The sequence below is a fragment of the Arctopsyche grandis genome, chromosome 12 (genome assembly GCF_051622035.1).
Source record: "Arctopsyche grandis isolate Sample6627 chromosome 12, ASM5162203v2, whole genome shotgun sequence".
NCBI classification, from domain to species: Eukaryota; Metazoa; Arthropoda; class Insecta; order Trichoptera; family Hydropsychidae; genus Arctopsyche; species Arctopsyche grandis.
The window spans coordinates 3,902,984-3,921,103 of NC_135366.1; the positions used below are offsets into that span (position 1 = coordinate 3,902,984).

The following is an 18,120-nucleotide window of genomic DNA, read 5'->3' on the forward strand; positions in this document are numbered from 1 at the left end:
GCCAGTTCCTAGTTGGCGCACCACTAGTTGCGCAACAGCAGGAGGATCTGGTCGATCAGCCCGGAGCGAGGGTGCTACCACACCAGCACATGCAGCAACGGCCCCTGGCAGACAGGGGCACAGGAGTAGGTCCTACTACTCCTCCATCAGCAACACCAAGCGAGCAGTCCGGCGAGTAGCTCGACTGCCAGTCGAGCAGCACTCAGTGAATTTGTGCAACGGAGTGGCGAACGTTCAAAACGTCCCACAGTAAAGTTGGCGTCTTTAATTTGTGTTGTGATTTAGTTAAATGTGTCTCTTGTTTGTTGATTGGTGCTGGTAATGAAGCTATCAATGCATATGGGACATGTAACGGCTAAACAATATTGTTACCTAGCACTGGTGTTGGTTTTTTGTTGTTGTTTTGTTTGTTTGTTGGTTTACTTTTTTGTTTGTTTCTTGTGGGCTTAGTCAGCTGTTGATGTACAGCGGGACTACTGGCAGTGGACTAATTTTACTCGTTTGATGACTGGTCGTTTCTACTGCTTTGTATTGTGAATTTCTAATTTGTTTGTTTATTGAGTAGCTCATTAGTCTCTTTTGCACTATTAATTCATTTGTTTTGGAATCCGATCCTCTGGATTCCAACGGGGGTAGTATGTTCAGACTATGTCTGATGATCGGCTTTCGTGGCCTTACGGCCCACGATTTGGCCGATATATTTTTTGTGCTGGCCACCCTGAGACAGCGGTTGGCACACAAATTGACAGTTCTCGACTACGGTTTGGCGCGTAAACACCCCGATGTTTACGGGGCCCACCTCGCCACCGAAATCACCAGCTAGAGGCTGGTGAGGGTTGTGACGATACTTGGAGACCAGCTCCAGTATCCGTCCGGTGTGCACCAGAGGAAGCCTGGTCTGTCTTCGTCGAGAAGGCAGACAACTGAGCTACGCGTGGCTAACCTCAAAAGGCACGCGTGGTTACTTTGTTTACTCCCCCCCCCCTGTCCCCCCTGCTTGATCTCTGTATATATATATATATATATATATATATATATATATATATATATATATATATATATATATATATATATATATATATATATATATAAAATACAGTCACCATACAAAACAGAATTACAACCTGTTTTCATTATTATACAATTTCCTCCCTTTTTTCACATCACGCATCCCACGCACATTACGAAGGAGAAAGGGACAGAGCAGAGCAGCCGACATCAGCAGAGACCAGACCACCGACGACGAAGGAAGGCATCTTGAGAAAACCAGCCCCGCCCAAGCTTACCACTAGCTATCTCACAAAACCGACTTCCGGGGTGCTCTCGAGTTGAACATCCCTGGAGTCTGTACAGTAATTGCATAATTGGCGACTTTGAAAGCGAGGAAAAATAACATTTAAATTATATGAGTTACTTACGAATTTAATTTTAATAGCAAAAATACTAAAAGGGGGACCTTTTTCTAAAATTTGCATGCGGGCCCAATTTTTCTAGTTACGCCAATGGCCATATATTCTGTATTCGCGATTTAATACGTTTTCCGTATGTGGCAGCCCCGAGGTATTGGCCGCAAATCAAGGTGTAATGCAAAAACGAACTGTATTGACGATTCATAAACCAACCTTCAATATAGTGAACTTGATAAATGTACCCAATACTGTTGATACAAGAACTAGTCACTTTTTGTATTGATTGTGAGCAGGCGCGTTGCATTCCTATGCACTCTCCAGGAGTTTGTGCTTCTCCTGCTCAAGTAGCGATGGATTGCAGACTTTGCCTCTGCTCTGCTCCAGTAGGCTCCTTCGTCTCCATTCATGACGACCCTCATCCACCGCGTCTGGCGCAACGCATTTGGACCTACTGTCAGCTGCGGGTCAGTCGCGTTACACTTGAACCATTGCTATTGTTAATTCGATAATCCTCGTAATTGTCAATACCTTTCCCATTTACAGGTTAGGAAAGGAGACCATCTGCCAGATATGATATGCCTTTCTTGTGTCAACAATCTGGAATTGCTCGACAGCTTTCGAAACGCTTCTATTCAGAATGACACAACGTCGAGGCTGGAATTAGACAAGGATTTGAAAGTCAAGCCGGAGGAAGTTATGCTGGAAGATTTAATATGGGAAGATGAGTTGGGTGCTGATTGCCCACCCGATATCTCTAGTTCACCTGTTGATGCCGATGTAAGTAAATAGGATTCGAGTGCTTTAGATCGATTCTTAGCGAAACATTCAGTTGATCGAATATATATATTCACATTGGTATGCCAGTTGTAATAAAAGTCATCAACTTCATACAAATTGTATTAATGATGTTTGAAAATATTAAAATATTTATGACGATACTTAACATATTCACAAAAGATTTGAAAACCAAAAATATTAAATATTTTTCTCAATTACAATCCAAAATACAATAATTTTTGAAAATAGACTTGAAATTGAAGAAAATACACTTGAAATTCAAGAAAATGCAATTAAAACATATCGTTATCATACAGGAAATAAAACAAGCTTTTCAGGACAAATTTAACCAATTCAAAAGTTTGGAAAATACATTTAATTTTCTTTTACATCCACACAAAACATAAACAAATTTACTTTTTTCACAGATAGTTTTTTGCATTTCTTGTACAGTAACGTTAGTCCATTTTGAACTATGAGCACAAATTTTAACTCCATTTGCATTGACTCTTTGATACGCATTGGTTTCGAAAACGATTTTTTCCAAAAAATCATTATCAATAAATAATTATTTACATACGGAATGCTGTATGGGTCTTTGGGAAAATCTTTTATACCAGCAAAACCTTCAAAACCTTCATTTACTCTGACTGGATCAAAGTCTGACCGATCTATAGCAATATCGTTTTCTGTGCTAGTAGATGAAGATGAAGGTACGCGCATACTCGCATAACGTTCGATTTATTTTTTAGATCCCTGGAGGAGAAAATACTTGGAATGATAATATGGTTGAAATAATAGATACCAATAGACACATTCTGTCGGAAGGATTACCATTACGAGAAGCTTTAGATAAGATGTGCTCTACACATTCTGAAATGGACTATAAAAACAAATTCCAAGACAACTTGTTTACCCAAAAACTTAATCTTTTGACACAGAAAAACTTGTTTAAATCAATTACTAAGAAAGATAGAAGCCTCTCTGGAAGTAAACCATTCAAATGTGACATTTGTTCAAAATCATTTTCTACGAAACAATATCTTGGTGTACATATGAATATTCATACTGGGGTAAAGTCACACAAATGTGACATTTATATATTTTTTCTGCGGTGAAATCCTGGACAGCGCTCAGTGAAACAAATATAAATACAATAAAAATATATTTAAATTAAGAATATTTTGCAACGGTATTCCCATTTTTAAGAAGTTTGTCGCAATTTTCCATTTGTTGCTTGAAGTCTTTTCAATTATTATACTCGAAATTGCACTTTGTCATTACTAGAGGTTGTGGTCGAGAATTCTCGAGAAATTTTGATTCTCGTTTCTCGATAATATTTTATTTTGTAAATTTCGAGATTCTCATTTCTCGAGAATATTTTAGTATGAAAATTCGAGATTCTTGTTTCTCGAGAAATCGTTTATTAGAAACTCGAAAATATCGAGAATGTTTAAATTTATCACTACATGTTTTTGTTCAATAAACTGATTGAGTTATATACATATATACTTGTTAACTTGTAAATAATAAGAACGAAAATCACAAAGAAAATAAATGGAAGTAATGGAAAATAAATGCAATCGAAAAATTATTGTAATTATCTCTAAAAACATCGCAACGTGTCGATAACATAGAAGTAGAATTCTTAGAATACGTATGTAGTAGTTCAACAAAGTCCGAACCATTAGAACGAAAATCACAAAGAAAATAAATGGAAGTAATGGAAAATAAATGCAATCGAAAAATTATTTTAATTATCTCTAAAAACATCGCAACGTGTCGATAACATAGAAGTAGAATTCTTAGAATACGTATGTAGTAGTTCAACAAAGTCCGAACCATTAGAACGAAAATCACAAAGAAAATAAATGGAAGTAATGGAAAATAAATGCAATCGAAAAATTATTGTAATTATCTCTAAAAACATCGCAACGTGTCGATAACATAGAAGTAGAATTCTTAGAATACGTATGTAGTAGTTCAACAAAGTCCGAACCATTAGAACGAAAATCACAAAGAAAATAAATGGAAGTAATGGAAAATAAATGCAATCGAAAAATTATTTTAATTATCTCTAAAAACATCGCAACGTGTCGATAACATAGAAGTAGAATTCTTAGAATACGTATGTAGTAGTTCAACAAAGTCCGAACCATTAGAACGAAAATCACAAAGAAAATAAATGGAAGTAATGGAAAATAAATGCAATCGAAAAATTATTGTAATTATCTCTAAAAACATCGCAACGTGTCGATAACATAGAAGTAGAATTCTTAGAATACGTATGTAGTAGTTCAACAAAGTCCGAACCATTAGAACGAAAATCACAAAGAAAATAAATGGAAGTAATGGAAAATAAATGCAATCGAAAAATTATTGTAATTATCTCTAAAAACATCGCAACGTGTCGATAACATAGAAGTAGAATTCTTAGAATACGTATGTAGTAGTTCAACAAAGTCCGAACCATTAGAACGAAAATCACAAAGAAAATAAATGGAAGTAATGGAAAATAAATGCAATCGAAAAATTATTGTAATTATCTCTAAAAACATCGCAACGTGTCGATAACATAGAAGTAGAATTCTTAGAATACGTATGTAGTAGTTCAACAAAGTCCGAACCATTAGAACGAAAATCACAAAGAAAATAAATGGAAGTAATGGAAAATAAATGCAATCGAAAAATTATTGTAATTATCTCTAAAAACATCGCAACGTGTCGATAACATAGAAGTAGAATTCTTAGAATACGTATGTAGTAGTTCAACAAAGTCCGAACCATTAGAACGAAAATCACAAAGAAAATAAATGGAAGTAATGGAAAATAAATGCAATCGAAAAATTATTGTAATTATCTCTAAAAACATCGCAACGTGTCGATAACATAGAAGTAGAATTCTTAGAATACGTATGTAGTAGTTCAACAAAGTCCGAACCATTAGAACGAAAATCACAAAGAAAATAAATGGAAGTAATGGAAAATAAATGCAATCGAAAAATTATTGTAATTATCTCTAAAAACATCGCAACGTGTCGATAACATAGAAGTAGAATTCTTAGAATACGTATGTAGTAGTTCAACAAAGTCCGAACCATTAGAACGAAAATCACAAAGAAAATAAATGGAAGTAATGGAAAATAAATGCAATCGAAAAATTATTGTAAGTATTTTTATATTGTTTTGATAAAATTCGCCTATATAAGATCTTCAATAAATTCGTGTTCAAATTATGAAAGAATATTCTGATGTCTGGAGTTAGTATAAAAGGATTGGCGATAAAGCTACATGCACACTGTGTCCAAAAATATTGGGACGTAAAGCATCATCAACAATTTTTCAAATAATTAATTAAAGAAATAAATTGTACTTATGTGATAAGTGACGAGGATGTAAATGTAGATGTTTATTTTAATAAAATATGAATTCATTTGATGTATTGTATTAATAAAAATAAAAATAAATATTTTGAAAATATAATTAGATCTATTAATAAGTACGGATGATGTAGATGTTTAATTTTTTTTATTTAAATATGTATTCATTTAAATTATTGTATTAATAAAAATAAGAACTACCGAAAAAAATATATATACATACATACATATGTATATAGATTCAACTTACGACCGAGGTCCAGGAACGTATCTCTGTCGTAAGTCGAGGACTACCTGTACGTGAATGGAATACTTTTCACCTAACTTGCATTAATGATAACTATATTATATGTATTATATATGTATTTTCTATTTACAGGTCCGTGGACAGTGGCATTGTCGACGAGTAGAAATTTATTATAAATATATGCACAATTCACGGAACAATGAAGCCTTTTTCAACATTGTAGAAGGTTCTACCAATAACGCTTTCGACGCCTTCTTATTCTGTTTCAAATGCCAATTTTATAGGGATCCTGTGTATTATGACTTTCTATTACGAGATACATTCTGAAGGTGACTTTTATTTTTAACAATATCTTTGTGACCTTGAATACATTTGACTTATTTTTACAAACCTTTGTGTTTATTCGAAATACATCATAGGTTGATATTGTAGCATAGGGGTGGGTTCATAATCTCAATGAAAGGCCAAAGTCGCTTCACGGCATTTATTCAACGATTCAAAAGTTCAACGAATAATGTGATTTACTGTGTATATAAAGGACAACTTGACGTTATAAAGGACAAGTTGCCCAGCACAGCTTCGCCGATCCGGCGAATCGAGCCACATGTGGCTCGCAGGCCGAAGTTTGCCCAAGTCTGATCTAATATGTTTTGATTATTATTTGTAGTTACTTCGTTTCAATAGCAACAGTAAATTTTATTTTTAAAAATTAATTATTATAATTATACAATCCAAATAATTAAAAATAATAACATAAATAATTTTTTGACTTTTGTGTTTTTTTTAGCACATTAACACTTTGTATGCGGGTAACGGAGATTACAGTCTTCAATGAATTGTTGCTAAACAGCGGGTGACTGTAATGTCCGTTTTGAAATCGTGATTTACGTGAACCAAAAGTAACCAACATTTTTTATACAAATAAATTTTTAAGGAGAATTTTTTTTTTAAATATGCCCATTGTCTCTATATAATTGCAAAATTTAAAATATAATGATTTTCGGACATAGGTTACCAACCATTTTTTTTATACAAATAAAATTTCATGACAGAAAATATTAAAAAATATTTCCATCGTCTTAACGATATAAATGATTGCAAAATTTAAAACATAATAATTTTTGGACAGGGATATCCAACCTTTTTTTAGAGAAAAAATCTAAAAATATTCCCATCATCTTTATCATTTAAATGATTGCAAAATTTAAAACATAATAATTTTTGGACAGGGGTAAGCAACCTTTTTTTATACAAAGAAAATTTTTAAAGAGAAAAAATCTAAAAATATTCCCATCATCTTTATCATATAAATGATTGCACAATTTGAAACAATAATTTTTGGACAGGGATAACTAAAAAAATATATAAAAATATCTTATCACATACATTATCTTGAATTTTAGGATTTTTATAGAGTAAATGAAAATACAAATAGCAAATTTTTACAAATGCAATAAACTTATCAATAATTCGGTAATGAATGATGTCGTTCAAAACAATCTCCTTTATGTAAAGGCACCTCACAGAATGCACGCATGTATCTTGTGAGCCGAGCATACATTTTCTTGTCGGATACTTTGACTTGCTGCTTGAATCTATTTGTTGTAAATTGTGCTTCCGCAGATCGCTCGAAATTCGTAATGGATGGTCAGGTTTTGAAGTTGGCCTTAGTGTGGATTTTGAAGGCCCAGCTTCTTCTTCAATATTTTGTATAGTATTTAATGCCCAGTGACGTCCGACCAAATACATAAACTTCTTGTATTTAATTCTATTTACATCCAAATTTTTATAAATGCAGCATGCATTGAAAAAGGCACAGTTTAACATAAACATCACAACCCTCTTTGTCCACTTTGCTGTTGATGGAGTAATATGAAATGTATTGGTCGGCACGATCAACACCTTTCATAAATTTATTGTAATCTATGATGCTCGATGATTTTTTTACTTTTAACGCAGTTTTCCAATTTGTTTTTTCAGTTTCCGAAAATTTTGCTGAATGAATTGTAGATGTGATTCGGACCTACATATCTTTTGGCCTTTTTTATTGGTCTCCATACTTGTAACAAAGTATCCATTCTTCGACGAAATGATGTTTCGCCAATTTTCAAATTTATAGTTTTCAGAAATTTGGGCAATCCTCTGTTTGGTCGTTAAGTGCCACAAGTTCTTATCCCATGCTGCAACAAAATTTCACTAGTGGATACGCTATTGTAAATATTATCCATATAGACGTGATGAAACAGGTTTTAGCACAGATTTAATGATGTTAATCAGGCGTTTTTTTGAGCAGTATAAATTTCAAAATTGCAAATGTAATCACTAGTACTCTCACAAACCATATTTTATGATCTTTGCTCCATTGTACACACGAAATGATAACCTTCCTCTCCACGGAATGATGCTCTCATCGAGGGATAATTGCTGAACGGGTTTATACATATTTAAAAATTTTGGTAAAAAGTAATCAAAAACGGGTTGTACTTTGTGTAACTTTTGGTTCTCATCACTGAGTGTTTCATTGTTGGAAAAGTGCCATAATTGCCATATTTGGCGAAATCTATCTCTGCTCATTACTTGAACAAAAATAGGAGTGGCACAACCTGGATCCGTGTTCCAATATTCGTCTGTATTGTCTTTTTTTACTTTTCCCATGAATTTTTTCATTTCTATCATCTCGATGTTCCTCCATTTAAGCGATTTTTTGGCATCTTTAAACTTCAATGAATTTTGAATGTGATACCGATTAGATTCTTCCACAAAAAAAGAAAATAAATCATCACCATCAAATAATTCCACAGCGTCCATTATATTCTTATGATCAGTTGGAGATTTTCACACCAGGATCACCAAGGAATCGTTCTAAATCTTAAAACATAAATACCATAAATACGGCCTGCCATAGAATACCATATATATATATATATATATATATATATATATATATATATATATATATATATATATATATATATATATATATATATATATATATATATATATATCTATGGTATTCTATGGCAGGCCGTATTTATGGTATTATATATCTATAGGCTTTACCCCAGTATGAATACGCATGTGTGAATTGAGGTCTGGTTTTCTACGGTATGATTTTGAACAAATGTCACATTTGTGTGACTTTACCCCAGTATGAATACTCAAATGTGAATTGAGGTCTGATTTTCTAAGAAATGATTTTGAACAAAGGTCACATTTCTGTGACTTTACCCCATTATGAATACCCAAATGTGAATTGAGTACTGATTTTGTAATAAATGATTTTGAACAAATGTCACATTTGTGTGACTTTACCCCAGCATGAATACGCAGATGTGAATTGAGGTCTGATTTTCTAAGAAATGATTTTGAACAAGTGTCACATTTGTGTGGCTTTACCCCAGTATGAACACCCATATGTTCACTAAGATTATGTTTCGTAGTAAATGTTTTTGAACAAAGTTCACATTTGTGTGGCTTTAACCCAGTATGAACACCCATATGTGAATTGAGTGTAAATTTTCTATGGAATGATTTTAAACAAATGTCACATTTGTGTGGCCTTACCCCAGTATGAATATCCATGTGTACACTGAGTCTATATTTTGAAGGGAATGATTTGAAACAAACGTCACATTTGTATGGCTTTACCCCACTATGAACACTCATGTGTTCACTTAGTTTATATTTTATGTTAAAAGATTTTGAACAAATATCACATTTGAGTGGCTTTACCCCAGTATGAACACTCATGTGTTCACTTAGTTTAGCTTTCCTGTTAAATGATTTTGAACAAATGTCACAATAATGCAGCTTTCTTCGAGTATCTGAGTTTTTTTGTGTCACACTATTGATTTTATGATCCAATTCAGAAATTGTAGAGCACATCTTATCTAAAGCATTTCGAAATGTTAATTCTTCCACTAGAATGTGTGTATTGGTATCTATTATTGCTGCCACATTATCTCTCGAAGTATTTTTTCTTCCAGGTGTCTAAAATATAAACCGAACGTTATTCAATTAAACATGTATATTTATAGTGTGATTAGATGTCATTTCAAATGTCGATTTGTTTAGAATCGATCTAAAGCACTCGAATCCTATTTACTTACTTCGCCATCGACTGGTGAACTAGAAATATCTGGTGGGCAATCAGCACCCAACTCATCTTCCCATATTAAATCTTCCAGCATAACTTCCTCCGGCTTGACTTTCAAATACTTGTCTAATTCCAGCCTCGACGTTGTGTCATTCTGAATACAAGCGTTTCGAAAGCTGTCGAGCAATTCCAGATTGTTGACACAAGAAAGGCATATCATATCTGGCAGATGGTCTCCTTTCCTAACCTGCAAATGGGAAAGGGATTGACAATTACGAGGAGTAGCGAATTAACAATAGCAATAGTTCAAGTGTAACGTGACTGACCCGCAGCTGACAGCAGGTCCAAATGCGTTGGACCAAACGCAGTGGATGAGGGTCGTCGTGGATAGAGACGAAGGACCCTGCTGGAGCAGAGCAGAGACAAAGTCTGCACTCCATCGCTACTCGAGAGGAAGAAGCACTAACTCCTGAAGAAAGAGTCGATAGTCGACAATGGATGCCTTGATGTAGATGCTTAAGGCGGTTGCAGTTCACGGTCTTGACAGACTGATATGCAAGTGGCACTGGAGACCGACTCAAGTTACGTTTCTAGATTGTTTGGTGTCAAAATTGGGGTGGCCAAATATCATTTTATCCTGGAAAATCCAGGCATTTGTACGTTGGTAAGAAGAGTCCACTTTACTGGTCTGTATTTTTGATGTTTACATTTTTAATCTGTGTCAGTGCCACTGACACAGATTAATAATGTAAAAGAAATGATTGGGGAAATAGCGGACTTGTGATTGATAAATTTGTAAATTATAAAACAAAAAAGTGATTCATAAATTTGTAGCACTTAAAAACCGAAGAATGGAATTTAATTTTAAATATAAGCTTTTTCTTCAATTTTTCACCACCCCTTCAATGGGTGGTGAATTTTGCTAGTTTTTTTTTTTCAATAATATTTAAATCCACATGTACATAAGTGGCCGTACGCCAAAAATTGTGCTTATTTTGTCGTGTTATGACAATTATGGTGACATCTTTTCAGTGCAGCCCTGCCACTAAAAATTATCACGAGCCGCCACTGACTCAGTGGCGTAACCACTGCGCCCGTAGACCCCGCAATGTAGGAGGGTTGGAGGGGTACGCAATGCCGTACATACAGAAACGTTCATACATATCGGATATGAGAGCATTTTCGATAAAAATTGAACGCCAATGTAGGGAAACTTAAGGTCTGACCGCACTATGCGACCGCGACCTGCCGTGGCGTGACGTGACACGGCAATCTTGATACAAAAAGCTGTTCGGTGATTACTAGTCAAATGTGAACCGGTCGCTCTAGATCGGTCACACGTGATCACCCCTCACACTAAAACTGGTCACACACTAAAACTAGTCACGAGAAAACTGGACACACGCTAAAACTGGTCACACCTAAAATCGGTCACGAGAAAACTGATCACACCCAAAAATTAAAAATTGGTCGTATGATAACTGGTCACATAAAAAAATACGAGAAAAAATTTACGAGATTTGTATTATTATCGACTAGACATATGTTCGAGCCAAAAGCCCTCGTGGCCGTGGCCGTTGGTTGTGGTCTTCAGAAGCTCGCGGGCATCCAGTTATTATACGACCAATTTTTAATTTTTGGGTGTAACCAGTTTTGATGCGACCGATTTTAGGGTGTGACCAGTTTTAGTGTGTGACCAGTTTTAGTGTGACGGGTTATCACGTGTGACCGATCTAGAGCGACCGGTTGTCCTGTGACCGATTCACCGAACCGTCTTACTTAGGCATGCTGATTAAGGTCTGTTCATACCTAGTCAGCACGTACCGACTTCAGCAGGTATCCGGCCGTACGAAAAGTATTCTTTGGTACAATTTGTATGGGTATATTCATACCAACCGCCACGTTTACGCCACGGCAGGCTTACAGCAGTACCCGACATTTCCTGTTCATACCTTACAGCAACATCCGTCAACGTATCGTATCCGTTTTTTTGCCATGAGTCTGCCGCTTTGCTATTTTGGACCATATATCGATAGTGACAGTTGACAGCTGTTCAATCTATCGACATGGTTCTGGCGCAAATATTTAAAAAAAAATTTTCCATCATCCACAAGCCTCTTATACAGTGTCCAAAACTCTCCTTCGGTTTTTCTATTATTTAACATGGGATAAACATCAAAACGCCTCCGTGCTTTTTTATTGCCTTCTTGAGCTTCTTCTTCCAACAACAACGCGATTATACATAATTTTTCGTTCGATAAACGCCGAAACGTTTTTGCTGACTTGTATTCTGACGCGTAGCTACGAATGCACGTGTATGCATTCATATTGTAAGTGCTCGACAATACGACGAAAGCAATATTGCGCCGTATCGTCATGGCCTGTAATGTATAAGTAAGCCGATTTTGCCTTGCACTCGGCCAAAGTGCTGTGAACGTGACGTGACCGCGACGTGTAGGTAGATATGAATAGAAATTTAATAAAATGACATATTTGAAACGGAGTCGTGCAGTGCTGAAGCCGTGCAGTGCTGTTAAGTATGAACAGACCTTAATAGGTAAATATGAAATTCGGTATGCTCGTGGTTCGGTATACTCGTATTCGGCGGATCGAATTCGACGAATTTACAGTGACTCAACTCCATCTGTCAACTCAACTCGAAACGTCGGAAATGTCTACATCTAGGCATCCACTGTCTACTCTGCACTCTCCAGGAGTTTGTGCTTCTCCTGCCCAAGCAGCGATGGATTGCAGACTTTGTCTCTGCTCTGCTCCAGCAGGGTGCTTCGTCTCCATCCACGACGACCCTCATCCACTGCGTTTGGTGCAACGCATTTGGACCTGCTGTCGGCTGCGGGTCAGTCACGTTACACTTGAACTATTGCTATTGTTAATTCGCTACTCCTCGTAATTGTCAATCCCTTTCCCATTTGCAGGTTAGGAAAGGAGACCATCTGCCAGATATGATATGCCTTTCTTGTGTCAACAATCTGGAACTGTTCGACAGCTTTCGAAACGCTTGTATTCAGAATGACACAACGTCGAGGCTGGAATTAGACAAGTATTTGAAAGTCAAGCCGGAGGAAGTTTTGCTGGAAGATTTAATATGGAAAGATGAGCTGGGTGCTGATTGCCCACCCGACATTTGTAGTTCAACAGTCGATGCCGAGGTAAGTAAATAGAATTCGAATGCTTTAGATCGATTCTTAGCGAAACATTCAGTTGATCGAATGTTTACGATCATATGTTAAACAACATCCAATCACAGTGATGGCGAACCTATGACCCGTGGGTCAGACATTGACCCAAGAAGGCTTTTTGAATGACCCACGTGTTGACGCGTGAACATTTAAAAAATTACTAATAACGTTGAAAGGGAAGTCTACCGGTCTCGACATTTTTAATGAATTTAGTAATACATGTAAATAAATGGATATCAACATACAGACAATTGTTTCTGTAACAACAGACGGTGCTCCCAATATGTTGGGAAAAATATTGGTTTTATTGAGCAGTTTAAGCAAACTATTAGACATTCCCTGATTGAATTTCATTGTATAATTCATCAGTAAGTTCTATGTGTGAAGCAAAATTTAAAAATATTTTCCAATGTAATGCTTTTAAATTTTCCAGTTGTAATAAAAGTCATGAACGGAATATGAACCGAATATTAAGAAACTATCTGAAAATGAGCGATAACAGATTTCACATTAAATATACTTTTATCAATTTAATTATACATACATACACCTATCTGTAAATCCCCCTTTTTAAATGACTTCACTGACTTAGTGACCCACGGGATTGTTTAAAAAAAAAATAATTAACGAAATTTGACCTTTATTCAAAAAGTTTCGCCATCACTGTCCTATCACATAACGTTCGATTTATTTTTTAGATCCCTGGAGGAAAAAATACTTGGAATGATAATATGGCTGAAATAATAGATACCAATAGACACATTCTGTCGGAAGAATTACCATTACGAGAAGCTTTAGATAAGATGTGCTCTACACATTCTGAATTGGACCATAAAAACAAATTCCAAGACAACTTGTTTACCCACAATCTTGTGACACAGAAAAACTTTAACACTCAAGGAAAGCTGCATGAATGGGACAATTGTTCAAAGTCATTTAATAGGAATGATGGTCTCCGTGGACACATGAGTGTTCATACAGGGGTAAAACCTCACAAATTTGAAATTTGTTTAAAATCAGTTACTAAGAAAGATAGAGATAGGAGCCTCTCTGGAGATAAACCATTCAAATGTGACATTTGTTTAAAATCATTCCGTAGAAAGTATAATGTCAGCGTACATATGAATATTCATACTGGGGTAAAGCCATACAAATGTAACGTTTGTTCAAAAACATTTCTTAGAAAAAATGAACTCAAGGCTCATATCAGTATTCATAGCAGAGTAAAGCCATATAAATGTGACATTTGTTCAAAATCATTCCATTCAAAAGATCTACTCCGCAGACACATGTTTATTCATAGTGTAGTAAAGCCACACAAATGTGACATTTGTTCAAAATCATTTACTACGAAACGATATTTTAGTGCACATATGGGTATTCATACTGGGGTTCAGCCATACAAATGTGACGTTTGTTCAAAATCATTTCTTAGAAAAAATGAACTCAAGGCTCACATGAGTATTCATAGTGGGGCAAAGCCACACAAATGTGACAATTGTTCAAAATCATTCCGTTCAAAAGATCTTCTTTACAAACACGTGGTTATTCATAGTATAGTAAAGCCACACAAATGTGATATTTGTTCAAAATCATTTCATAGAAAGAATCAACTCAGCGTTCATAAGAATATTCATACTGGGGAAAAGCCACATAAATGTGACGTTTGTTCAAAATCATTCCTTTCCAAAGTTTACCTACGAACTCACATGGATATTCATAGTGGGGTAAAGTCATACATATGTGACATTTGTTTAAAGTCATTTCTTAGAAAAAATGCACTCCAGGCTCATATGAGTATTCATAGTGCGGTAAAGCCACACAAATGTGACATTTGTTCAAAATCATTCCGTTTAAAAGATCAACTCAGCAAACACATAGTTCTTCATAGTGGAGTAAAGCCACACAAATGTGGCATTTGTTCAAAATCATTCCGTTCAAAAGATCAACTCTGCAAACATATGGTTATTCATAGTGCGTTTAAGCCCCACAAATGTGACATTTGTTCAAAATCATTCCGTTCAAAAGATCAACTCTGCAAACACATAGTTATTCATAGTGGAGTAAAGCCACACAAATGTAACATTTGTTCAAAATCATACCTTAGAAAGAATGACCTGAACGTACATAAGAATATTCATACTGGGGTTGTCAGGCGTCCCGATTAATCGGGATTGTCACCAGTTTTAAGTCTCTTGTCCCGGTGTCCCGAACAAACCTCTCGGGATGCCCAAATGTCCCCGTTTACTACTTTTTAAATTCCTGCAGAAGTTTTTAACTCTAAATAAAATAATATGTAACATAAACTATAAACAAAAAGTCGATGTCTGGACCAGACAGTCTGGTACACACTGCAGCAATATTCAAAAATGAACTGTATACTGTAGACTACAGACTGTCTTTAAAAATTAATACCAAAAGCGTTTAACGACTTCAAAATTGCCACACAATATTCTTCCGCCAAAACAAAAATAACTGATTAATTAAGTTTTCGCACCTCATTCAGTTGATCTCATTCGTAATGAACTTCAAAGTTGATCATTTTATAGTATTAGCACCGATTCTAGTAACCACAGTTACTAGAATCGGAAACTTCAGATATGGTAGTCAATTTTTATATACAAAACGGATTTGAAAATAGATGCATTGGATTTGGGGGCGACAATGCTAATGTTAATTTTGGTGGGCGACCAAGAAATGGAAGTAATAATGTGTACAATAAATTGAAAATAGAAATTGGCGCAGTCATTGGAGGAATTGGATGCTCTGCTTACATTTTACATAATACATTACAAATTATTACGTGAGATTGATCAAATAATTTTTAAAATATTTATTTACACCGTCAGAACAGAAAGACTAACAGACTGCTGTGATTTTGTTAATATTGAATATAAAAATCTATTCTCATAAAACCTACTACCTGCAATAGAACGCACTCTAAAGATATTTGAACCATTAAAAGCTTTTTTTATCTGATGTAAAAGCACCAAAAACTCTATTAGATTTTTTCACTCATCCTCTTAGTCAAATCTATTTTTGGTTTCTTCATTGTAATTGTGGCACTTTTCATTTACATATGTATGTATAGTAAAAATAGAAGGGAAAAAAATCAATTATAGAAATTCTAAATATTATCACTTCGATTGAAAATATATCTATAGAAAAGTCAAAGATCTGATTTTTTTTTGGGAGGGAGGGGGGGGTGTCCCGGTTTGAATACTTTAAATAAGGTGTACATATATTCATATATACAATACACTCTCGATTATCCGGGCTAATGCTGGGAAGGAAGGGCTCCGATAATTGAAAAACATGGATACTCCGAATCATCAAATTTTGACTTAGTTTCGAATATAATATCATATTTACAACACAAATTTTTGTTTCATAATCTTAATACTCATTATTTATTAAGAAAAAAGCTTATAGTTAAGCAGATAAGTGGCCGTTAGTTGTTAGTACTAGACCAAAATGTAAATTGCAAAATGCAAATTGCCAAAATGTAAAAAAATCTAGTCTACCAGCCCGAGGAAGCATTGAAGTTGTCTTGTAATCCTAATTTATCATGGAAAAAACTTGGCTGTTTCCATACACATTTGACCGCTAATTGGTATTCCTACGGCTCGTTTTTGATTAAACCATATGAGAATAGTTGCATCTAAATCTTCGTTTGTTGACGTTTTCATACTTTTTCGTTTCAAAGGACCTGCAGTACTATTACAATCTCTCTCGAACTCCAACTACAACGTTCAACGACCAAAAATTTGTTTTCATTTTCTGGTTTTATAACAGATTCCTTGGATGGTAATGTTCAAACAGATACTGTTTTCACGGATTTCGAAAAGGCTTTCGACAAAGTAAATCACTCTATCCTTATCAATATACTAATTGGTTATGGTTTTTCATATGGTCTCTCTCAGTTACTTACAAATTATCTCAAGGATCGACGTCAGTTTGTGAAATATGGAATTTATTCTTCTGTTGAATACCCAACCTGCTTTGGTGTTCCACAGGGTTCTAATCTCGGCCCCTTACTATTCATTTTATTTATTAATGATATGATGGAAATATTTCACAACTGCAACTTCTTATTATATGCAGATGATCTAAAACTTTTTAGGTGCGTTGAATCTTCATGTCATGCTCTTCTGCTACAAAGCGATTTAGATTCACTCGTTATTTGGTCCTTTTTGTTCATTTGGTCCATTGTCTCTTTTTCCTGATCTCGATCATCAATTGAATTTGGTTATAAGATTGATGACTCTATTCTTGCCCGTCATACGCTTGCCAAGGATTTGGGTATTACTTTTTCGAATATCTGGAATTTTAATTCTCATGTCCAAGATGTGTGCAATAGAGCCACAAAAACATTAGGCTTTGTCATCAGAAACTGACGTGCCTTTAATGGCTGCTGAGTGATACGTTTACTTTATACTACATTGGTGCGCAGTTTACTGGAATCTGGCTCGGTCCAGTGGCGTAGCTACCGCGCCAGCAGACCCTGCAATGCGGGGGGGGCGCCACAAAGCGGCGCGCCTTTTTTACTTATTTTTTAATTTGTTCTGTAATTTCTTCATAATATTTTTTTTAAAAACCTCTTATTTTTCAATCTATTTGCATCTCGTTTTATTGTATGTACTATATGTACATACATTATTATATTTTGAATTCATCCTCATTGTGTAATAGATCTATGCCAATAGGGCTAGAAGACTGCCGTCTTTTTCCATTTTTTGAACGTCAGTGCCATTTTTCAACCTATATTATATAATATCTAAAACTTTGTTGCTGTCCAATCATTGGACCAGTCACCTATGAATATTGAAGTCGTAGATTTGACTAGTCCACCATCTTCACCATCGATCTTTGGGAACGGCGAACCCACCCACACCCACAACGCAACTCTGTCAACGATGGGGCTGGACCATCGTCAAAAGTCGTCAATGACTTAGTTGACGTGTCACACGTGGAAAAGGACGTGGACGAGGACGAGGACGAGGACGTTAGG

At 35.3% G+C, this 18,120-nt stretch overlaps 3 protein-coding genes across 4 annotated transcripts in view; 1 reads left to right on the forward strand and 2 right to left on the reverse strand.

Annotated features, from left to right (window-relative positions):
- Positions 1 to 18,120, reverse strand: part of mip40 (Myb-interacting protein 40) — a 237,704-nt gene that overhangs the window by 93,935 nt on the left and 125,649 nt on the right. The window lies entirely within an intron of this gene.
- On the forward strand, positions 1,681 to 17,723 carry LOC143919969 (uncharacterized). 2 transcript variants are annotated; one of them, XM_077442595.1, is made up of 3 exons: positions 1,681 to 1,873; positions 1,953 to 2,186; positions 13,808 to 16,274. In XM_077442595.1, exons 1-3 carry the CDS (start codon positions 1,718 to 1,720, stop codon positions 15,275 to 15,277), a joined length of 1,860 nt encoding a protein of 619 aa, XP_077298721.1. In that variant the 5' UTR covers positions 1,681 to 1,717; the 3' UTR covers positions 15,278 to 16,274. The 2 variants fall into 2 exon arrangements, with proteins under 2 accessions (XP_077298721.1, XP_077298720.1); XM_077442594.1 differs by lacking the exons at positions 1,681 to 1,873; positions 1,953 to 2,186 and adding exons at positions 12,324 to 12,766; positions 12,846 to 13,079 and having other exon boundaries at positions 13,808 to 17,723.
- Positions 7,201 to 10,595, reverse strand: LOC143920107 (uncharacterized). Its single transcript, XM_077442818.1, has 10 exons — positions 10,236 to 10,595; positions 9,923 to 10,156; positions 8,888 to 9,803; positions 8,655 to 8,681; positions 8,298 to 8,566; positions 8,153 to 8,237; positions 7,874 to 7,993; positions 7,631 to 7,808; positions 7,390 to 7,581; positions 7,201 to 7,204 (listed from the first exon to the last, which is right to left on the reverse strand). The coding sequence occupies exons 1-10, from the start codon at positions 10,347 to 10,349 to the stop codon at positions 7,201 to 7,203; spliced, it is 2,139 nt and encodes a 712-aa protein (XP_077298944.1). The 5' UTR covers positions 10,350 to 10,595.